At 49.2% G+C, this 22,376-nt stretch overlaps 6 protein-coding genes across 8 annotated transcripts; 3 read left to right on the forward strand and 3 right to left on the reverse strand.

The window, feature by feature from the left end:
• The first annotated feature begins 227 nt into the window (after positions 1–227).
• FOIG_05656 (pheromone a factor receptor) lies at positions 228–2,686 on the forward strand. The gene is made up of 3 exons (XM_031204382.1): positions 228–1,277; positions 1,340–1,838; positions 1,889–2,686. Exons 1-3 carry the CDS (start codon positions 656–658, stop codon positions 2,445–2,447), a joined length of 1,680 nt encoding a protein of 559 aa, XP_031066211.1. The 5' UTR covers positions 228–655; the 3' UTR covers positions 2,448–2,686.
• FOIG_05657 (uncharacterized protein) lies at positions 2,665–7,170 on the reverse strand. Its single transcript, XM_031204383.1, has 2 exons — positions 6,094–7,170; positions 2,665–6,044 (listed from the first exon to the last, which is right to left on the reverse strand). Exons 1-2 carry the CDS (start codon positions 6,440–6,442, stop codon positions 3,043–3,045), a joined length of 3,351 nt encoding a protein of 1,116 aa, XP_031066212.1. The 5' UTR covers positions 6,443–7,170; the 3' UTR covers positions 2,665–3,042.
• A 3,992-nt stretch (positions 7,171–11,162) lies between these two features.
• On the reverse strand, positions 11,163–13,389 carry FOIG_05658 (uncharacterized protein). Of its 2 annotated transcripts, XM_031204385.1 has the most exons (3): positions 13,205–13,381; positions 12,408–12,918; positions 11,164–12,343 (listed from the first exon to the last, which is right to left on the reverse strand). In XM_031204385.1, exons 2-3 carry the CDS (start codon positions 12,836–12,838, stop codon positions 11,323–11,325), a joined length of 1,452 nt encoding a protein of 483 aa, XP_031066214.1. In that variant the 5' UTR covers positions 12,839–12,918; positions 13,205–13,381; the 3' UTR covers positions 11,164–11,322. The 2 variants fall into 2 exon arrangements, with proteins under 2 accessions (XP_031066213.1, XP_031066214.1); XM_031204384.1 differs by having other exon boundaries at positions 11,163–12,343; positions 12,408–13,389.
• Positions 13,390–14,523: 1,134 nt separating this feature from the next.
• FOIG_05659 (uncharacterized protein) lies at positions 14,524–18,091 on the forward strand. 2 transcript variants are annotated; one of them, XM_031204386.1, is made up of 3 exons: positions 14,524–14,972; positions 15,024–17,349; positions 17,401–18,091. In XM_031204386.1, exons 2-3 carry the CDS (start codon positions 16,726–16,728, stop codon positions 17,506–17,508), a joined length of 732 nt encoding a protein of 243 aa, XP_031066215.1. In that variant the 5' UTR covers positions 14,524–14,972; positions 15,024–16,725; the 3' UTR covers positions 17,509–18,091. The 2 variants fall into 2 exon arrangements, with proteins under 2 accessions (XP_031066215.1, XP_031066216.1); XM_031204387.1 differs by having other exon boundaries at positions 15,024–18,039.
• A 98-nt stretch (positions 18,092–18,189) lies between these two features.
• Positions 18,190–20,003, forward strand: FOIG_05660 (uncharacterized protein). Its single transcript, XM_031204388.1, has 3 exons — positions 18,190–18,471; positions 18,523–18,708; positions 18,760–20,003. The coding sequence occupies exons 1-3, from the start codon at positions 18,339–18,341 to the stop codon at positions 19,740–19,742; spliced, it is 1,302 nt and encodes a 433-aa protein (XP_031066217.1). The 5' UTR covers positions 18,190–18,338; the 3' UTR covers positions 19,743–20,003.
• On the reverse strand, positions 18,896–22,340 carry FOIG_05661 (beta-glucosidase). The gene is made up of 3 exons (XM_031204389.1): positions 21,542–22,340; positions 19,900–21,486; positions 18,896–19,758 (listed from the first exon to the last, which is right to left on the reverse strand). The coding sequence occupies exons 1-2, from the start codon at positions 21,583–21,585 to the stop codon at positions 20,058–20,060; spliced, it is 1,473 nt and encodes a 490-aa protein (XP_031066218.1). The 5' UTR covers positions 21,586–22,340; the 3' UTR covers positions 18,896–19,758; positions 19,900–20,057.
• Between the last annotated feature and the right edge of the window lie 36 nt (positions 22,341–22,376).

Consider the following 22,376-nt stretch of genomic DNA (forward strand, 5'->3'; position numbering starts at 1 on the left):
CTGCGGCTCAAACTTCAGCGCCGCCGATCTCTTACCAACTTGAGATCGAACAGACTTGTTTTCTACTGTGTAAATGGGCTTGTCAGCATCCATGCATTGCAGCCTATTGAGTCTTATTCAGTGGTCTCGTTCGCTTACCCCTGCAAGATCCACTTACCCGATCAGGTTGTCAATAGACGCCCACAATAGCCGCGCTTTATACAAGCAGACATGACAGTGACGCCAAAATCTAAATGGAGGCGGAGATTCCTGCTTCTTTCTTATTGAAAGGGGGGAAGGGGGCTAATGATAGTTCCCCGATCGAAAGATGCTACTAATTAAGGACCCAGGAACACCAATTGGCATGCCGCCCCTTCATCTCATCTCATGTCGAAGTGACGGCACCGCCGTCTTATTGAGCTCTCCACCATGACACATCTCGCTGTTACTGACTTCCTTCTTCCTTTTATTATGTACTATTAAAGTCCTGCTCAACATAGCCAACAGAGTCGTTGCTTGAGGTCCTTGCGCTTCCCGCTTTGATCAACCGTTGAGCCAAGACGTAAACGTCCCGAGCCATCTTGCATCTATCACCATCACCAACAACACCAAGTTGCTTTGACTTTGACAAATCTTGAGATAAATTCATTCCTCCTTCTCCTCCTTCGTCGTCGTCATGATCGATTCAGCTCACCTGTTTGGTCGTGACGACTTGTCTATCATCATGGCTCCTGGACCTGGAACCATCACCACTCCATCTCTCACAGCCAACCTTGTTTGCAGAGTTCTCTTGGGGCTCCTCGCCAATATTGCCTGTATAGTCCCTCTAAAGAACCTCTACCGCAATGGAGAATTTGCAGCTGTTGTCTTTATTGCCAACATCGAATGGTCAAACCTTGACACAATAATTAACGCCCTCATTTGGCGGAACGACGACACCAGCAAGTGGTGGAATGGCGAAGGATTCTGCGATCTCAATGCTTATTACGTCAACTTCACCAACGCTTTATTTGGAACCTGCCTCCTGGCCATCATGCGGAATCTTGCCCAGCAAGTCGGCCTCCTTCGTGCCAATGCCCTCACAGTTCGGGAGAGACGCCGGCGTAACCTGGTCCAGGCACTTGTCATGTTTCCCCTTCCAATCGTCCAGGTCGCATGGGTCTGGCCATTGACTACTCAACGATACGCAGTAGCTACCCTGGCTGGATGCAGCTGGATTGCATGGCCTTCGTGGCCATACATGGTCTTCTTCGTCCTGGCCCCTATTACAGTCGCACTGATAACATCTGGATATGCGAGTGAGTCTATACCTCCCTTATCACCTAGCTATAGATAAGTCTAAGTTAGTTAACACACACAGTCCTCGTCTATATACGCTTTCGAGACATTGCAGAAACCACTCGTTCGGCCGTCAACAGCAGCAGGTCTGCTAACCAACGCGCTCAGAGGACGAAGCGTCGCCTGTACCTAATGGTCTTGACTATCTTAGTCCCTTATCTACCTCTAGTGGTCACCCTCGCTGTTCTCAACATGCTGAAGGCATTTCCTCTTCAGCCCTTTGATTACGACCTCATTCATAATCGAGTGATCCCCTATCCATGGTCGGCAGTCGTTTTTGTCCCTTCCAATGGTGTCAACTTCGGGTATTTGAACAACTGCTATATCCACATCCTTTCCGCCATTCCGGTCGTCATCTTTTTTGGCATGACCAAGGACGCCATGAATAGTTATCGTCGCGGCTTGCTCTGTCTTGGGTTTGGATGTCTCTTCCCCAAGCTTCACGAGGAGTATGACCCCGACAGGACAATCGGTGGAAGCAGTTCTGGACACTCTCATCTTATGGGCTCCACAACTTCGACGTAAGTAGATATCTGGGGAGTTTTATGTTCATAGAACTAATTTCACATAGTGCCTCTTCGATATCAAGCAAGATCAGGAGTCTTTTGTCTCAACGCAATTTGAGCACAGCGTCCTCTGCAAGCCTCAACCCAATATCTTTACAGTCCACCGACGCTGCCCCCGTGACTCATGAATACGAGTTGGGACCTCGATTGGGTGGATTGCAAGTGTCACAGTCGCCTTTACGGGAGATTTCCTATCCTCCCCCAACTGTTTCGGCTTTCTCAGAACCCGTCAACCCACCTCTTCGTAACCCTTTCCTCTTCCGCACGCGCTTCGACATGCCCGCCATTCCATTTCCTTCACTCTCCTCATTTCGCTTCAACAAGAAGGATAAGCGACCCCCGCTTGATCGCGGTTTGCCTCTCGACTCTCTCCCCTCCGTCGTCAACAACCAGTTGTGGGAGGACAGCTCCGCTACGCAGCCTTGCAGTCAGACACTTGTCTGGGCTGATAGGGAGATCACCCCAACTCCCGGTACTTTTACTACACAGTCCAGCCTGTTGGTTCCCATGTCATCGACGTATTCTGTTTCGACTGAACCTCTGCAGGAAACATATCGGCGCTAGGAGCGCATGTATGGCTGGGCGAGATGACAAACACTATACATCCAAGGGACGCAATGGAATCCCTGTCATTTGTCTTCTTTATTGCCATTTTGTTTTTAATTTAGCTCGTATTACCCGGGCTCGGCATCATTGCAGGCGACGGCGTAGGTGTGAAAAGTTTTTACTCTGGTTTAGATGTACGTCGTCAAGTACTTTCACAAGTCATAATAATTCACCTTTCGTGAACACCTTTTCTCCTTTTACTATTGATTCAGAGAGATGGCTGTTGGGCTTAGATGAGACTGAATTCTGGATTTTGCCATCGAATTGAGAGCAACAGACGCACTAGACTAATCCCTACGCGTTTATCTAGTATATATATTGTAGTAAGGAGCTTTCCGAGCTCCAGTATCATATTTTACCCATACTTCATAACCAAACCCCCCCCCCCCCGACTTTTAATAGTGACCGTGAAACCCATTGGTATCATAAATATCGAAAGAGATCAAAGATGGGTATGTGAAATGGTTTGGTGAATAAAAAGGAAAGAAAGAAAGAAAGAAAGAAATTAATTCGTAGTATAATGAATCCAGAGGGGAGTTGCTGAGGACATTGGTTACATGTCTTTTGCGTGCCTCTGAAGCTTACGCATAGCCTCGCGATGAATGTCAAGAAGGTCGCCATTTCGCATTCGTTCGTCGAATGCTTTGTCAGCCCATTCTTTTTCACGCTGCTGTGTCTCGCGGCGCTGGGCTTCGGCTTGCTTTTGACTCAGGAGGATGTTGCGACTCATGTCGACACTGCGCTGGACCTCGACTTCTCTGCTGGCCAAGAGAGACGATGGGGTGAATGGCGTCTCGCGGCCAGAATTGCTGATGACAGGGGTACCTGCGCGTAACTCATGCTGAACTGACTGTCGGAATGTTGCAAGGGCAGCCTCGCGGGCTGAAGAGGTGGGAAGAGTTGACACACGTTTGGGTTGGTGGGTGTTCAACAGTGCTTCTGAACTATTGAAGCCGTTACTATTGCTGCCACCACTGAGCCGCTGCAAAGATGGTGTTGAAACAGAAGGGCTTAGACTGCTCTGTCGCATGAGTTCCTTCCTCTGATTTAGGGGCAAGTCGTCCACATCTACACCAATAGCAGCGGCGTACATCGGATAATTGTTGAGTGATCCTGCGTCGCTCGAGGCTCTGTGCCGTGTAGGAAGGTTCACGTCGGATGAGCTGGGCACTAGGTTCGCTGCCGATTTATTGCGGAGATACATTTCTCGTTGGCCAAGGAGAGTCTGGGGGCTCGAATAAGATACAACGCCTGGTGTTGAAGTGCGTTGACTTTCATTTGCCGCTGGAGCATTCAGGTTTTGCATCCCCATGGTTTCTTCCTCAGCAATCGGTGGGGTCAGGCTTGGAACACTTTGTTCTTCTGCAATTGGAGCAATTCCGCCCGAGGCTATTCGCAAGCCTCCCGAAGAAGTTCGTGCCATAAGGCTACTAGTTGGAGTGGTCCCAGGGCTTCGACTCTGACTCTCGCCTGTGAGCAAAGCGAGAGCGGCTGGAACGTGTTGCTTTACGTTGCGTCTTGAAGCAGTCTGCGAGTAATTGGACGCTTGAGAGTCCGGTCTTGGAATCATGGGCGCAGGCGTTCCTTCGGCTGATGATTTTCGGAGCTCGTCGACATGTACAGGTGCGGGCGCTTCAATAGTCGGAACTACTGGATTTCGAGACGCCTCGATGTGGATTTCATCAACTTCGGGAGCTTCGGCGTTGCTCAGATGCTTGGCCCATTCGTTGGTTCTGTAGGAAAGTGCTACCCGCGAGAGTGACCTAGGTAGCCGATCTTTAGTCAAACTCACACGGGCTGATGAGCCAGAAGTCGCAGATCTGGTCTTTTCCACGTCAGCCGAGGGAGGCTCTTCGGCCTTGATAGCATCGTTTCCATCGGCATGCATAACCGTCTCCTGGTCGATTGGGGATGGGCTCGGTTTACCCTTGTCGTCCTTCTCAGAGAGCTGGGCGTTAATCTCAATGCTCTTTGGGAGCTCTGAAATCGGACGGGATTGGCGACCATCACCACTCAAGCTGTCGTCATCAATTGTCGCCGCAACTGAGCCGTCATCGTCTCGTGGTCGCGATCGTGGAATCACTAACTCATCAGTACTCTCGCCATGTTCGTTTTCTTGATGGTCTCCAAAGACACGACTAGATCGATGTGAAATGTTGCCGAGAAGCTCCATTGATCCTCGGGACAGGCGAGAAAGTCGCTTAGCAAGCGAGTGTCGATGGCCCGAAGTATGAATTCCAGTATCCTCTTCTTCATCAGCGAAGGTCGCCACCGAAGAACGATCACCGTTCGTAAGCGCATCATCATTATCATCAGCGACAGGAATGGTGAATGGGAGAGGAATGACAGGAGGTACAGCAGATTTGGCAACAGATGACTGTGTCGAGATGCGCCGATCAACCTCTTCGCCTGTGAGAGGGAGATTTTGCATAGTAGTTCCGGTATCCAATTGCTGATCCCCTCTCCCCATGACTAGCTGTACTGTATCATCCGTGGCAACGCGAACTGTGACCCTGCCGTCTTCATCTTGGTCAGAAGACATCAATGTTAGGGTAGGCTGTTTTTTAGTTTGAACAGCATCTGGCATCTCCGCCATTTCGATGACCTCGACGATCGAAGTCGAGCGTGTTTTAGAGGAGTCCGTTTGGCTGCTGCGATTCCTTTTTTCGTTTGTGGGCTCTGCATCGTCCGAGTCACGCGAGGCTGTCAAGCTTCTGACGTCTCCATCACCATATATTCTCTCCCATTGGCGCCTTTCTCGAGCGTTCGCTTCTTCAATGTTCCGGCCGACTTGCTCCTCTTCCTCGCGGAGGTTGCGCTCTCCTTCAGCAGCTTCCTCTGCCTTCTTTTCACGCTTCTCCCGGACAATTTTCCATAGTTTGATCTGGGAGATAATACCAAAGAGAAAGATGATGATGATGGCTGCAGTTTCCACGCGGATACCCTTAGTAACCGGGTATGTATTTGCGCCAAGAGGGAATAAATCATCGTTCAGTTCCCAAACCCAAGCCCAAAATTCCTTCAGTCCAGCCCTGCTAAAGCAGTCTATTCCCAGGACTGTAACAGTGGCCCCAGAAAAGGAGATCATGAGGATAAGCGCCCAATCCCGAGTATAATGGCTGAAGTAGAATGCAAACCCACCTACGGTGAAGCAAGCAATAAAGATGGCTTTCGCAACCACAGGCCCGAGTAACCCTCCAGGAACCAAGCAAAGAAGCCACATGCTAATGCAGAAGCCACCCAGGGCACAGCCTAGACCCTCAGTGATCTCCCGAAAGAACATTGAGGCTCCGCCGAGGACGCACCCGGAGATGACGGCGGCAACCACATAGCCTCCCTGTAGAGCATCGCTGACTTCAGATTTCATGACATAAACAATGAGGACGGCAACGCCCAATGATGCGGCGAAAGCAGTCGAAAAAAAAGTATGGATCATTCGGTTCTTGATCCCGACAAGGCCATATGCGAGGCCAGTAATAAGTAAGATAGTTCCTGCAACGCCCCAACCCGGAGTGAGCCTAGGCTCAATGGGTAGTTGTCCAGCGGGTATCGTAGCTAGAAAGTATTAGTCAATTTCTCAATCAACATTTCTGTCTAGTAATACCATTGTAGTAAGAGGAATCATCAAGTCCGCTTTCAAGGGAGCCATCTGTGCTGGTTGATGAAGGGTCTGAACTCTGTGTTTTCTCTGTCTCAGTAGCAGCCACTGAGATAGACTCGGTTTGAGACTGGGATTCTGAGGTATCAGATAGTTCTGTCTGCCTCGCAGAAACTTCGCTAGTCTTCGTGGCACTACTGTGTGCACGCGTTGACGTCGTGCTGGAATCGATTGCTGTTGTCTTCTCCGGGTTGTCGTCCGCTCTTGGAGCTATCCTAAAAACCTCTCCGCTAACATGCTGCACGATGAAGAGTAGACAGAACAGCGCCCACAGCCGAGGCCATCGAGAGTGCATTGTATGTTAATGGTATAAGTTGGTATGTACGATATTGATAATATGAAACCCAAAAGGTCTCAGCGATAGTATGAGATTATGCAAGCATCATCAAGTGCTAAGCTCAAGGTGTTCGAACTGGGGTCAAAATAAGAAAAGAAAAAAGAGAGAAAGATAGAAGCCTAGATCGAAAGCAGTTGAGAAGTGACACTGTTGTGCGAGATTCTGGGCGGATAAGATTTGGTTCATCAGGGTTTTAGTTGGTAACGGAGGTGATATCAGGTTGGCAGGTGATAGAAAGCAGATATGAAAAAAAGAACGTATGACCAAGGCGCTTTTGGTGTAATCTCGACCGCGACTATCTTCAACAAATGGATGTGATAATATCGACGTCGGATCGGCAGCACAGCGCAGGACGTCGGAGAAACAGAGCAAGCCCTCAAATCAAGATCTAACACCTCCAGAGGAAACAAGCGCAGCAATAAAAGAGAGAAGAAGAGGTGACAGAAAATGGTCAAGAACCAAGAGCCGGGAAGGGTGTGGTATCATAGTTATCGTCTGCTGAGTGGGTGTGTTCCTCACGTTCAAGATCCGACGGTGGGCGATGGAGTCGAGACGGATGCGATGGGATGGAGACACGGAGATCGGCTGGGTATACCCTTGTTAGCATGGCCCAAGATTAGCAATGACTGGACGAAACAGTAGCAAATGGCGCGGCCGTTGAGAACAGCCTCTTGGGCCAATTTCCCAAGCGCCTCCTGTGACGCTGTGGTGTCGTGATGGATGGTCGACGAACAACTTACAGGACATCACGGTCCACCGTCTTCCTGGTCCTTGGCTTGCAGCAGCTTGCAATCACCCACTTTTCAGGTTACCCTGTTCGGGATTAGCCGGTGGGGATCACGCCTCGAGCACCCCAGGTACTTAGCGACCCACCCCTAATCGAGTTGAAAGGCAGCCAATCGCAGCCAAGATGTACCTGTTTCGAGTACTTTCAGGTACAAGCTCAGCCCAATCAGGCCACAGCCGACCATGTTTCATTCAACGAGCTTACCTAAGGTACCTTAGGTACTAAGCTCTTCGAATTGATAACCGAGTCGTCAATAAAACGCTGCCTCCATCAACAGCTCCATTGAAGAATGAGCAAAATTCAATTCTCCTCTGGCAATGACCCTTCATCTCATAACTCAGTAAGGCTGCTACAATTTTTGAATCATCTTCGCCTCACAACCTGGTCGTATCTTTCTGAGACGGAACGCATAAGAGCCGCGCCTTTCTCTCCACTTCCCACACAGACATGCTTTTTCTCAGATTACACATTACAGGGATTCTGCTGAGCGGCTGATTAGTAGCGGGCTCTGTGAGAGCATGCAGACTCTGCTGGGGGCTGGCACTATGTCTCCAGTTCCATCCCTGTAAGGCATCCAGATCCATGTGAATGAGGCCTTTTGGATGGGCACAACATGGTGATTACCACACACATACCTGTCGCTGCTGGTCTTGTGCTCTCAGCTGGGGAGATACTCTTCCTGTTGGCATATTCCGTTCGACCAAACGAATGATGTGACTTCATCCACGAGGGGGCTTTCGTTAAAACATTCGATGAGAGAGTATTGCCTTGTCAATGGGTTTTCCCCTTCCGATCTTCTGAGAGCAAACGCTTGTCTCCCCTGCGATGCACACATACTAAAAGCAGGCAGACTAGCTGGCTGGTTATGTTGCAAGCCATCAACGATGCTGCAGGCAACTCTGCCTCCAGCCGATGCCATAGTCACACGTAGCTCAATTGGGGTCAGTTCTGCATCATCACCACTCGGAGTCCACGAAATTATTGGTCTTGTGAATGGGCCAATCTACGTTGTCTCATACCCCAGTCTGCCTCAACAGATCTTTCTTTGCCTTGGACTCATTGTCAAGGGCCATTGCCTTCTTCAGCTGCGCCTCGAAAGCCCCCATCAATGCCGTGTTTGATGACACAACTATATGTTGGCTGCGATATTGCAGACAAGTCACCTATGGCGTGGCACACCGGCTCACCAATAAACTCTGCTCTGTCTCAGGAGACGACAATGCTATGTATGTCTACCAGCCACTCAGCCCCTCGTTATTCCACCGGGATTCTCCTCTACCAACGAACCTGAGCTTTAAGCTGCAACAAAGAATGGTCATACCTTAACTTGTGTAAAATTTTCGGGCTATCATCCGAGCTTCTAATTTAAGTCTCGTGCAACGTGAGTTAACGCCCATAGCGGCATGGCCCATCATCCAGGGTCCATTTCGAGACTCAGAGCACGGAGAGTGAATTCTCTTCTTTTCTGGAGGCCCAAGCGTTGCCTTCATTGTTCTGGAACATTTTGGCTTCACACTGAAGTGCTCTCATATTTGTTTCTGGCATATGATTGAGGGCTTTACTTGCATATGCACATCAAAGCAAAGACCTCCAAGTGGCCTTTGAATTTGCTGCAAATACGTGGAAGTTATATGCGTGAATGGCTGTTGAGGCGTGGGCATCACTTGTCCGTAGAGTCTCGTCAGATGTCTTGCAGACTTGCTGTTTAGTCAATCATTGGCTTCAGTCGCCCGTTCTGGTCCTGGTAAGAACTTGTAACACTGGAGGATTCTTGAGTTCGGGTATATTTAGAGTATTGAGTAGTCGAACCTGGATTTCCCTCTTCCTAATACACTTTCAACCATTGACGGCGATCTATGAGCGTTGCGGCATATTAGCTTCCCCGTCGACATGCACAACAGATGTCGACTGGTGAGCGCCCAGCGATGGTCCCATAGCACAAAATGCAAAGCCTGCCGGTGCATATGTACGCCAGCAAGCAAAGGTTACCTTACCCAACACCTGGTCAGTAATAGCTCAGAATACTATACTAGCTCTCGATCAGTCGCTTAGCGAATCGGCAACGGCTTGATTAGTTTCAAGGCTATGTCAGCTTCTTATCTCCTCTGTAGAACTTGTGGTTTACTATAGCTCGGCAAGGTCACAATCCATGATCGAAGATGGACGTACTTACACTGGAGAGTTTTGCCTTGGCCTGGAGGTACCAGCGGATACTTTAATAAATCCTCGTCTCTTTACCCTTTTGGAACATACGCTACTGTACCTGGACACCGGCGCCGAGCGGTAGGACGCGTCTGGAAATTAAAGAGATTAAAGCGCTCCACTCTTTTTGTTTGTCATTGTCCACAAGCTTCAGCTGGACAACAAGCTTATAACAGGCCAGATCATGGGTGCTTTCACCATGGATGCCATCACGCCCAGCTCGTGCTCTTCTCGCCAATCTTGTCACGGGAAGATCATCAGCCAAAGTAGAGACGCGCACCCCCTGTCAACCTTGTTTCCCTCCATGAGAATGAGAGAAGCAGCGGCGGGCGTCGTATGAAGAAGGCTTACGGACAATGTTGAGGTCAATACCGATATTCAACATGGTGAATGTGAAAATGGGTCTAACGTTAGCTTATTATTGTCCATGTGGAATTGCAAATCCCCCGTCATCCTCAACATCTACTTGGTTGATCGACGTGTTCTATCGTGTGCAAGCGAGGTGTGCAACGAATGAATGGTGTCACCCGTTTATTTTGTTCCCATTTATTGTTCCACCAGTTGAAAGGCCCAGTGTTTTGGGTGAAAGATGTTGATCCAGTTGCAGTCTCTTGGAGTATCACTCATTGCTACTGGGATGTTCTTGATATCGAATCAACAACAATAAACTCGGACCCGTTACAAGCACACGAAGCGCAGAACATCTGTCATACTCTCGTCATCTTACAGAGCCAGCGTGTTCCTAAGCGCAACTTGATCATGTCTTTGGCCTCTCGTCCAAGGCTTGGTATAGTGTCCGATACTCAGCTTTAGGTTCAATAATTGACAATGCCTCACACCAACCCCATGCTGGTAGGCCTTAGCGGCTTATTGGCGATGGGATTCCCGGCCACGTGCTGTACTGTACTTGATGGACCGAAGAAACAAGGGTTGACGCGATCGATGATCGAGCAATTTGTTTGAATTTTCTCTATCCTTGTCCATCCTTGTCAAACTTAGCGCCTCGCTGATATTACCTATCATTTGCCGATTCAAGCATTACATAGAACAGCATGACAGCACATGCACAACTTATCAGAGTAACATCCGGATGTGTGACGCGGTAAAGTTAATTCCTAGCTCCGACCACCTCCACCAGCCGTAATCCTGTCTATTCACAAGCTCATTGCCTCGAGCTGTATGTAGACCGAGTCGAGTTCATGCAGGGAAATGGGTACAGGTTGAACAAACAACCTTCTCTATCGCCGACTCGAAATTAGCTTATCTCAAGTCACGAGCGTATCTTTCTGGCTCGCATCGATTTTGGCGAGAGTGGTGCTCATTAGATTCAACCTGAGACAAGAACCAACTTGCACGAGCTGGTGTATTGTTGATTGCTGAATTCACCCACAATGCCCGAACGACATCGACCTTCGGGAGCTGAAGTTGACCTCAGATTGGCTTCGCCAGTCGTGACAAGCCTTCTCTTTGTTTAATTACAGGATCCATTTTGGGGGGTCATTGTTGCGCTCTGTACACCTACCTCACATCCACTCACTCCGACCAAGAAATTTGAGTCCCTCAACCGATGATTCGGTCACAAGTATGGTTGCAGTTTATATCATTTAGGGAACCCCGTAACTCAAAGCCGTTCAAAAATAACTTCTAAATATCAAAAAAAAAAAAAAAAAAAAAAAAAAAAAAAAAATTAGCAAGTGTAACTGTAACATTCAATACGAGCTCATGTTCAGTAGGTGTGTCTCGAAAGGTATTCACCGGCAATGAGGCTACTAGCTGTGAATCATTCTCGAGAATTGACAAAAAGAATATCATTAAAGCCTATTACACAATGCGTAATCGCAACGCTCCATTATCGCTTGGCAACTCTGGATGGAACTCTATCACCGTTATATCTCGGTTGCACAGACGCCTTCCCGTTCCTACTGCTGCGCGACATCTTTGATGAAGGAGGACTCTTCTTTTTGCTCTTACTCGTGAGCACTAACAGTGTGCTCAGAGGTAAAAGCATGATTCTTAGCAGCGTTTTGAACGGGAGAAGGATAATGACGGTGAGTGATTCCACCGTCCACATAAACATGTTCTTATGTGATGCACTATTCTTCGCAGCACTCGCAGCAAGGGCGATAGCATCATCCAGTCTTGCATCGACCCCTGAGAAGCGCGACTCTGTCTGAAATTGGAGAAGCGTCGCCTTCTTCTCGTAACGACGAACAGCCCTATTGAGCGCGTCCAATTCCGGTTGAATTGCGTTACGCACATCGCGTGCCACAACGCTGTCCTTCTGCTTTGCTTTGCTAATCTCCTGCTTTGTTTCTTGGACAGACATGGTTTCTTCCGCTGCGAAACGTGACTCGAGTCGTTCCAGCCGCGCGAGTACGGATTCCAATTGTCCCAAATTCTCACTACTTTTCTGGAATCTGGATGGTCCTCCTTGTACTACCCGTTGTAAGTGAAGCGTCCTCGACTGAACCAGCTTTATCATGTGGGACAGAACCCGAAGCTCGGCTACGAGAAGGAAGATTGTCAAGTTATAGTTGGAAACGAGACCCTCGGAGGGGCGACTGAGCTGTGATCGGATGGCGTGTAAGAGGTATGCGCCGAGGAGTGGAAGAATGAAACACGAGGCTAGGGCGATTATTTCGTAATAGTATAGTTCCGCAAGAGCTTCCTGCTGCTGGTTTGATGGTTTCGTATCCTGCAATTCCTCAGTCGGTTCGGTCTGAACTTCTTGGTATTCCGGTACGTGATCAAGCGGCGAGTGAGGCGCTGGCATGTGGGTGCTCGAGTCGAGGTCGCTATCATCGTCGATAACACTATCGGTTGTTGACTCGTGCTGTATCCGTACCTCCTGCGCTGAATGATACCATGCCCTGTCCAGAATAAGCACATGTTCTCGAAAGTTGCGGTAGGGGAAAGCAAAGGATAGGAGCTTACCATGGCTGTGTCACAGACCAGTGAAGGAAAACGCCAGCCAAGCCCAATAACATAACATCCGTTACTACAGCGTTCCCATTCTTGAATAGAACACCAGATATAGCTGGAAGAAGAGCAAAAGCCAATGACAACGATGCTAGAGAAGATGTTTCTCCAGGAGAAGACTCAGTGCTGCTGGGATCTCGAAGCTGGGGATTCAGAAGATCTCGAGCTTCGCTGAGACTATACTCTGAAAAGTTTGAACTGCGGCGTGGCGGTATCGTGTCGAAACCAGGCGGTGACATATGTTGACGCCGAGAGGCAGCATCCTCGGCGACCGAGACGGTCATGGCACGGCGGAGTCCATGACCGGGAGGCGGGGCACTGAAGCTGGAGCTTGTCCCGGTAGCGGGTCTCCCGGCGGCGGACGACGCTGTATTGTCGTCCGTCATGGCCGAAGCTCAATCGCTGAAACCGCTATAACCGTTTGTGCAGGGCGGCGCTCAGTGTTGATGAATGGCCGAGCTTAAAACTATGTCCAGAGTATGTGTTAGGGAGAGAAAGGCGGCGCATTGGGCCAAGTCACGCGACAAAGCTCCCCGACGCGGAGAGTGAGGGGCCAAGGAAGACGAGGGAAGAGAAGGGCACCAGTCGAGGAAACGAAAAGGCAGGTGTAGGTGATGAAAGCGTTGTGCAACACTTGGAGCAATTGGAATGTGGTGGCGATGAGTTCATCGAGAGAGTGTGACGATGTGAGTTGTCTTAAAAGACGTCACTTACTAAGAGAGTGACCTACGGCATTGGAGAGTGAGACTGACGAGAGGGAGGCTCTTGGCTGTTTTCTGTACTACCTCCAGCACTTTATACTGTAATTTAGCGCTGGTGCTGGTGCTGGTGCTGGTCCCGAAGCTGAAGCTGGGCTGGCCATCGAATTCATTACATGGAACAGGCGGAGGTTTTCTTGAGCTAGTTTCCGTTCGTTCAGCTGGGAAAACGGGCCAGTTGTAGCTAAGTTATAATATCTCAAGTTGATGTGGAACAATGGCTAAGCTAGTGGGTGACATGGCCTTGTGATTTGACAGTCATCTGGATATGTCTTGAGATAGGTCTTGGGCCGTGTCGATCAGCATGCAAGGGAAGCGGGAGATCGAATCAAAATGTGCTTGAAGGTGTCATACTTGGTATGTTATGAGCAGCCTGCTCTGCACAATGGAAGATCTTGTCGAACATGGTGCATGCATTTGGAAGGATTGGGAGATATCCTTATAAAATATAAGGCTTTTGTATGGCTGTGAGTGAAGGGCGGATCTTGTGCCGTGTCTGATGTCAAGCTGTAAGGATAACTAACGAATGGCCTGAAATTCATGTAGCTGTCGGTAACAAAAAAGGTTCCAGAACGTCCAGCATCTCTATAGCTGGGATAATCACGGAATAGTCCCATATCAATTTGAGTGCTTTATGCAAGAGTCCCATTCAGGCCCGGAAGTCGGTATGTCCGTTCAGGAGTTCTGTTTGGAAAAAGAACCTGGAGACGACAACAGAATCGAGGCCGTCCTTCTTTTCAGCAGTGTGACGTCAACGTTCAGCTGATGTCGATAATGTCGGGTAGTTCCAGAGGATCAGGGGTACAGAAGATCAACTCCATCACAAGAGTTCACGTGCAGCACGTCTTAATAATAACGACCTGCAGTATATCATGCAAGCGAGGCTGACTAGGGTAGTAAATCTCTCTTCCGTCGTAACGATCTTGAAAATTTGCAAGGGCAACTAAATTCGAGACGTTCGTCCCATCTTGAGACAGGGGCTATCTCAGGTGGAATGACTATGACAACTGCAAGAAACGTGACATGTTCTTTGAGTCAAGTAACTGCAATAATGGCTTCCAAGGTCTGCAAATGCTCGAAGGATTATGTGTATGCAAGTATAGGACGATGAAGAAAGCAGAAAACGGCCTCGCAGTTGAGGCCATCACTACTCTGTACATTGCATGAATATTCAATCAGCCATGAACTAAGAAGATGCCTCGGAACTCAGCTCAAAGCCAACCATCAGTTCTCTGGACAAGGATTCCCAACGCCCGCACAAATTGAAGCCCAGCATGGCGTCACCCAAGGGACTACGTAAACCCCCTGTAAAAGCCGTCGCCTGTCAAAAAAAAAAAAGAAAAAGAAAAAAGACCAATTCAGGGGATGGAGACTAGTTTGTTGGAGCCCAGAAGCTCGGAAGCCCCTGGTTCCAGGTTTTGAAGATTCAAGATGAAGATTTGATGACGAGAACAGAGCGCCAGATACCAATTAGCACACACCCTGCATGCCTAAACGACCTACTGGATGTCAGAGATAGCCCAGATAGGAAAGGGAAAAGAAACTGTAGAGGTCTTGGCTCCTATTTTCTGCATGACCAGATGTCTCGATGTACTCTTTAAAGTAGATCTGGTTTTGAGTGATGACACTTGGTTACAATAAAGTTGCTGTATTCCCCCGTGTCTCGCTCGTCCACTCGTTGCTTAAAGACACCATTGCAGAACAAAAGAGCCTCATCTATCGACATCATCAGAACCACTCAAGAACTTAAAAGAGCCCGGTTGTAAGCTAACAGCACAACTACCGTCCGTTATATGAGGCTAATTCATCTAAGGCTTCAAGCGAGCGCAAATCTCCGCCTGTTGACCAAGAATTCCAACCCTTGGACCTTCCGGTGATACCGGCCAGGGAAGAGAAGAAAAAGAAAAAGGAAACACGATCAACGTTATAAAGGTCAAGGGGGGTTGCAAAGCCTTCTTTTACACTCCTTCATCAGGCTTCTCCTGGTTTGCTCAAGTACGCCGAGCAACCGTCGACTTATTAGAGGGTCAACCGTCCAATAGTGTTACGACAACTAGTCGCAAACTCGGCAGCCCTACTGATAACCCGTCCATCTCTAGCAAAAGTCTCCTCCAAGATTTTATGAGATTCAATTCCTTCCCAACTGAAAACATCCACATGCTGAGCAAGGCGAGCTGAGAGAACGCAAAGTCACTTTCGCCTAAGGTAGGGGCTCTCCTCCACTTAGGCTGCAGTTCAGCACTGAGGATGCTGGCTTCCAGGGCTTCCAGCAGCCCATCATCCACTAAGCCCCCTGTCAACCTCTCCCCAGCCCCCTTCCGCAGCCGTCATTGGCCCACCGTCAGCGAATTTCCCCTGGTTGACGTTCAGTTCCTTTATTGCTTCTTTTCTTGCTCTCTCTCTCCTTTGCCTGTCAACGACTCGAGCAATTCTCTTGCCCGCTGCCGCTCGACAATCCATCACTACGAGATCGAGGCCGATACCGTACACAACGACGATTTCACAAACGCCACTGTCTTCAGTCCTCCATTTTCTCTTAGCGCTCCCGATTTGAGTCTAGCAACAGCTGCAACGTGCAGTTGTCGCATTCCTTCGTTCTCTTTCTCTGCGTTTGTCTTCCGCCAACACCGGCTCCGTGCACAGGCAATTAGCGCCCAGCCGAACTCTCCAGGACGTAGCCAACAAGTCGACGACGGCTTCGGTCTCAATCTCGACCTCGATCTCCACCTCACTCACGTCAGCGTGAGAAGGACCTCGCCATTTCTAGCGAGCGCGGTCGTCCAGGCGGCCGTGCCGACAATCTGTTTCCAACGGATCCCCAACTTTCCCGACCTTTTCCCTCCAACCCCATACCGGCCGCCGTAGATGCACACGGCAACCCTCTAATACTGAGCCTCGAACCCCCAAGGTCCGCCTATCCCGGAACCGGCTCATCTTCTGGACAAGCCGCCGTTGCTGCTGCCGCCTCGAATATCCAGCGCCAGCCAGCTCGACCCTTTGACGGTTACCAAGCAACAGCCTTGCATCCTTCGCCATTTCGACCACAAAAGGCTGCTGGAGTTGTTAATCGTCCTCGTCGGTTATCAGCTGTCCGTCTCTGGAATCCTACAAATTCGACACCTCGGCCTCATACCAAGCCCGAATCGTCGCGTAAACGTCGTCCCTCGACCCCTCCACCACCATCCATTCCTCTTAAGCACCCGACATTCGATACCCGAGCACCGCCCGATCCCATAGGTACTGGACCCAGCGATTATCCTCTTCTTACGCTTTCCGAACAACATCAGATAAGGCATTCTTTGACGCCTCGCGCAAGCCTTCAGGTTGATAGGGCCGGCAGCAGTGACAGGCGCATAAGCCTACCGAATTCTGTGCGCGCTTCTTACGACGAGAAAGGGTCTCGCAGGGGTGCAGTGTCCGCCGAAGAACCACGCCTTAGCAGGGACCTGTTTGCTCAGGAGACCGTGGTGGAAGATCCAATTGTCAAGATTGACAAGGGCAAAGGGAAGGCTGTGATGATGCCAGAGACCGACGATCCTATGCCGTCTTATGGCAAGGATCTGGAGCGTGGTCCTGACATCATGGACCCGCGGATTTCTAACGTCTCGGCTGGCGACGGAATAGGATCTGCTCTGTCGACGACAAATTCTTCTATTATGGGTGAAGATGTTGAGCCCGATGCAGCTGGTGAATGGGGTCCTCAGCACCCTTGCTATCCTCACCTCAACCCTCATGTTCCCGTCGACTCACCTGAATATGTCAACACGCGCATCATTCGAATACGCCGCGACTGGTTGATCAAGGGCGATTTGGCACCGACATTTTCCAACCTATACCCAGAGATCCTGGATCCTGCTGGTCTATCCGAGCAAGAATTCCGCCGAATTATCGAGAAGCTTAACGGCGAGTTGATTCTTACGTTCGACCCTTACGGCTTGCGGAACATAATTGATGCTCTCCTTGGACTCGTCACTGGTTGGATTTGGGATGACGTTGGCCTCACTGGAATCAAGTCTCGACTGAATAGTCTCGAAAAGTGGATTGAGCAATGGAATCTTGAGATGGAAAAAACGATTGGCACTGAAGATGGTGCTATTCCACCCAAGATCTTGCCTCTGCGGCAAACGGGCTACATGACTGTAAAGTTACTTTTTTTCATCGTACCAGGGAAGTTACTAACGCATTGATAGCTCGATATCCAGATTCCTGATCCAGAGATTGCACCAGCTCCCAGCACCACGAACCCCAATGATTCCAGAACAGCCTTACCTTTGGAGCCTCCATCCGCTGTTGTTTGAACAGATAAACTGTCACTTTGTGACGCCTTTCTTCGACCGATTGACAGACCGACACTTCGTCAATTCCCTTTGAACTTACTTTCTTTAATTCCTTGACGACGAACGAGACAGCTCCTTTGATGAACAGGACGTCTCTTAACGAGTTGCAACAAGCAGTCTATACCCTCAGACTTGCGAGATGTTATTCCCTTTTATCCATCTTGATACCACAACACATCGCGCGGCGTTTTTTTCTTTTTTTCGGATTTGTTTGTCTTACATGAGAAGCCAGCTACTCATTTCTAAGGACTGGTTTTAGTGTTTCCATACTCATCTTGGAGAGATGATAGGTAGAAAAGTTGAGGCGATGCTGCCCAGACAAACCTGGATCAGGTCCAGGACCTACCTCTTGCTTGGCATGACTAGCTCTAGAGATGAAGATGAGAGTGTTGTCTGCTTGGGAGGCAATTATTTTAATTCGCGTAATTGTATCATCATGTACTTTGATATGATATATCTGTCTAATGCTATGTAACCCCTAATTGCTTCCTACTTGTTTTATCGGTTGATGGTGTAAGTAACCTCGGATATCCGTTTCGGCCCGCCTTCCAAGGACAATTCAAAGTCCGCCCTCTTGACCATTTCGTGATGTCGGTAATAACGCGGGCGGTCTTTGTCCCTGCCAAGCTACCAGGCCCCAACCCATAACCTTTTGACGAATGATACCATTACTGCCCATGTCATTACAAGAAGCAGCATTTGGTATATAACCGACCATCGGCACCGTACGTTCTCTCGCACTTGATCTTTCGAAGGACCAAAAATGGCGGAAAAGCCGTCGAGACTGGAGAATGTCGATTGAGGAAAGGCAGAAGCCTCCAAGAGGAGCAATTGGCTGGTTTAAGAAAGTGCTCAACCTCATACTGGCACAATATTTGGTTATTGGGTTCGCTACTGCTTGTGTTTTTGGATATTTTTTCCCATGCAAGTTATGGCTCTCTCTCGCCAAGACAAGTGCTGACACCCCGTTCACAGCTGTTGCTCAGCATGGAGGCATCATTCGTTCAGAGTATAGCATCCTCTACGGCGCGGTCGCATTCATCTTTCTCGTTAGTGGGCTACAACTATCACCAGGGAAGCTTCGGGAGAATGTGACAAATTGGAGATTACATATTCTGGTCCATGGGATTAGTTTTGCCGTTATCCCGGCCATTGTGCTTGGTGAGTTGTTTCTCTGCCATAGAGGATTATAACACGAGCTCATAGTTCTAGCCATTGTTCATATCTCTATCGCAGCTGGGGCTCTCAGGTCTCAAACCCCTTCGCCTCCGATCCTCATCGGCCTTCTTACCACTGCCTGTCTTCCAACCACTATTGCCTCCAATGTCGTAATGACACGGGCTTCAGGCGGAGACGAAGCCGCTGCCATTATCTCTGTTGTCATCGGCAACGTTGCTGGATCGTTTCTATCTCCTCTGCTCATATACGGATTCTTTCCAGCTGGGCATCCTGAAGCATTCGACAGCTGGCGCCCTGCTGATCCGTCCACCCTAGGACATATGTATGCAGATGTAGCCAAGCAGCTATGTCTCAGTGTCGTCTTGCCCCTTATTGTTGGTCAAGCTGTACGTTGGAGGTGGGAGGATCGCACCGTCAAAGTTCTCAATACTCTCAAACTGGCCAAGGTCTCAACACTGTGTCTTGTTCTGCTCGTATGGACGACATTCTCTGGAGCTTTCGGCACCGGAGCGTTGAAAGACTTATCTACAAGCAACGTCCTCTTCCTTGTCTTTATGAACGTTGCGTTATATGCTCTATTCACAGTTATCTGCTTCTTTCTCGCCAGACCACCTGGGCGCTTTGTCAGAACAGTGTCTTCATCCTGGCTTAGGCAAGTCTTCAAGCGCATGTCTAAAGAGCAGACGATCGCCGTATGCTTTTGCGGAGCGGCCAAAACAACGAGTTTGGGCATACCGCTAGCAAGTTCAATGTGGGCACGTGCGGATGATCTAACAAGAGCCTATATACAAATACCTGTACTGTTGTACACCATCGAACAGGTGTTCATGGCTCAGGGGCTAGTATACGTCTTTCGCTACTACATGCGGAGAGGAAACAAGGAACGTGGCAGCGAGGAAGCAGAGCAGGGTACTTCCCAAGAACAATGTTCTATCGAAGTACAAATGCAACCTGATGACCTCTCGAGGCAGGTCATTGATGAGGATGTGGAACAGAAAGGGCAGCGAGGTCAGTAGGCAATTTCAAACGTGTCTAAATTGGTGCATCGTTAGTCAAAGCTACAAAAAACAGAATTCAGGTCCAAATAACCTTATATGTCAAGGTTGTTTTAAACCACATATGCCGAATTAACTCTAATAAGATTACCACAATGCGTAAAGAGAATAAACTTACTCCAATGAAAGATATTGCCATACGTGAAGGGAATAAGTCGCACTTCTCATTATTAGAATTCATCTTCGATTTTTTAAATTCAATTGCAATAGATTTATCGGAGTATCATATTCGGGAAACCGTAACAATGATCATGATCTTCTTCAATTCGATCATTCTCAGGTCTGTCCGGCCTTAACACCATTCCCATTTACAGCATGCTCCTCCTGCTTGATAAGACTATCAAACAAGGGCTTTAGATGTTGAGCGCTCTTCTTGGGGTAACGCTTTTGGTCATTCTCGTAGTCGACATAAGTTACGCCGAATCGAGTTTCGTAACCCTCAGCCCACTCAAAGTTGTCCAGCAAAGACCAGGCAAAGTAGCCATGAACGTCCACGCCATCGAGTCTAGAAGCATCGGCCATGGCTCTCACGTAATCGTCATAGTACTTGACGCGGAAGTCATCTTGCAGGATCTTCTCTCGTGGCATGTCATTCTCACCCTTGATGCTGGTGCCGTTCTCGGTAACATAGATTCTGGGGAAGCCATAACGCTTGGAAATCCAGACAAGTAGATCACGGAAGCCTAGGGCGCATGGTCGCAACCAGGTAGACTGGGTCTCCTCGCCAATGCAATCACCCCGGTGGTTCCAGAAGTGCAGCTCAAGATTACCAACGTAGTCTTCAGGGGCAGCTTCTCCCTCCCGGTGCTTGACATAATTGGCAGTGTAGTGGTTCATGCCGTAGAAGTCATTGGATCCCAAAACAAGAGCCTTTTCCTCGGGGGTAAAGGTGGGAAGGCGGTCACCGAGCTGGGCGCGCATTGAGGCCGGGTAGTCTCCGAAGTAGATAGGGTCAGCGAACCACGAGATAGCAAACTCGATCTTGCGTTCGGCAGCCTCAACATCTCTGGGGTCCTTGGGGTTCCACGGGTATGTGGCGTCGCCGTTGAGGGTGATACCAATCTCACCGCCATTCTTGGGCTTGAATTCCTCACGATAAATCTTGACAGCACGGCCGTGGGCAACAAGAAGGTTGTGACCAACAATCCAAGGCTCAGTAGAAGAGTCACCAACATCGGATTTCTTGCGGTCAGAACAGCGACCGGGTGCGTTAGATCCTGTGCTGTAACCTAGAATGGCTGAGCACCAGGGCTCATTATGAGTGATCCAGTTCTTGCAGCGAGGGATAGACTCGAAAACAACACGAGCATAGCGCTCATAGTCAAGAGGAAACTCCTCTCGGTTCAGGAGACCGCCGTAGCGGCGGTCCAACTCATCGGGTACATCCCAGTGGAAAAGAGTAATGAAAGGGGTAATTCCAGCTTCCAGGAGATCATCGACAAACTTGCGATAATGGTCAATTCCAGCCTGGTTGATGGGATCATTTCGACCACCGAGAGGAATGATTCGAGACCAGCAGAGGGAGAATCGGTATGCCTTAGCGCCTACTGATTTCAGAAGAGCAATATCCTCAGCAGTACGGTTGTAAGAATCACAGGCGGTCACACCAGAACTGCCGTCTGCGATCTTGCCAGGCTTAGCGCAGAAGGTATCCCAGTTAGCAGGGCCACGACCGTCCTTATCGATAGCACCTTCAATCTGATACCTATCTGGATGGTCAATTACCGTCACTCGGTGGTACTGGGAGTTGGGTTACTTACGAGGCGGTGGCGAAGCCCCATTGGAAGTCCTTGGGGAGAGACATTGTGAATCAGGCTGGCTATCAGCCCTTCAAGTGTGGACTGATCTGAGTCGTGGTTCGAGAGAGCTAGTTATCAGGCCAGCTGAAACGAAAGAAACAAGAGTTGAAGGCCACAGGTTACAGTTGAGTGGAGGAGGAGGATGTTGGATTGGAAGAGAGGGAGGAGAAGATCATGTTTCTCTAGCATCACAAGACGCTCTTATATACCCCAACCTAGAACATGGGTTGTCGCTTTTCGTTCCACTCATAGCTTAGACTCTCTCCTCTCGTGTCAGCTACAATGCACGGTGAAACTGATGAATACCTTAGGTAGGTAGAAGGGATATGCCTCTCAATGGCCGTGTTTGTACTTCGGACCGTCATATCCGCGGCTGGATCATCTGCCACAAAAGCTGGGGTGGGGTTGACAAAAGCTGTTCTTTCACGACACGAAAAGACACGAACGCCAAGGTAGGGTACCTTCCTCAGTCGAATTGTGGGTTTATCACGCACAGCAACTGCCAGGGATCCATTGCTCAGGGCCACGCCTGTCTGCGCCTGCAGCTTGCTGATGGATGTCTCCCTCAACCTGGCACCCTCTTAAAAGGTAAAAGGCAACCCCAGCCAATGTGGTTGCCCCATGGGGATTGGTTTCAGGACCCTTCCAGATTCTCTTGCTGTTTGCTTCCTCCTTTGACTCCTCTTTTTTCCCTCCTTTTCTTCTCCTTTTTCTTCATCTCATTATAATTTTCCGGAAACTCACAATTGCCCAATTCTCAACAAGAGGTCTGGTAAAATAACAGATCCCTTGGACA

This window comes from Fusarium odoratissimum, assembly GCF_000260195.1.
Source record: "Fusarium odoratissimum NRRL 54006 unplaced genomic scaffold supercont1.7, whole genome shotgun sequence".
Lineage (NCBI taxonomy): Eukaryota > Fungi > Ascomycota > Sordariomycetes > Hypocreales > Nectriaceae > Fusarium > Fusarium odoratissimum.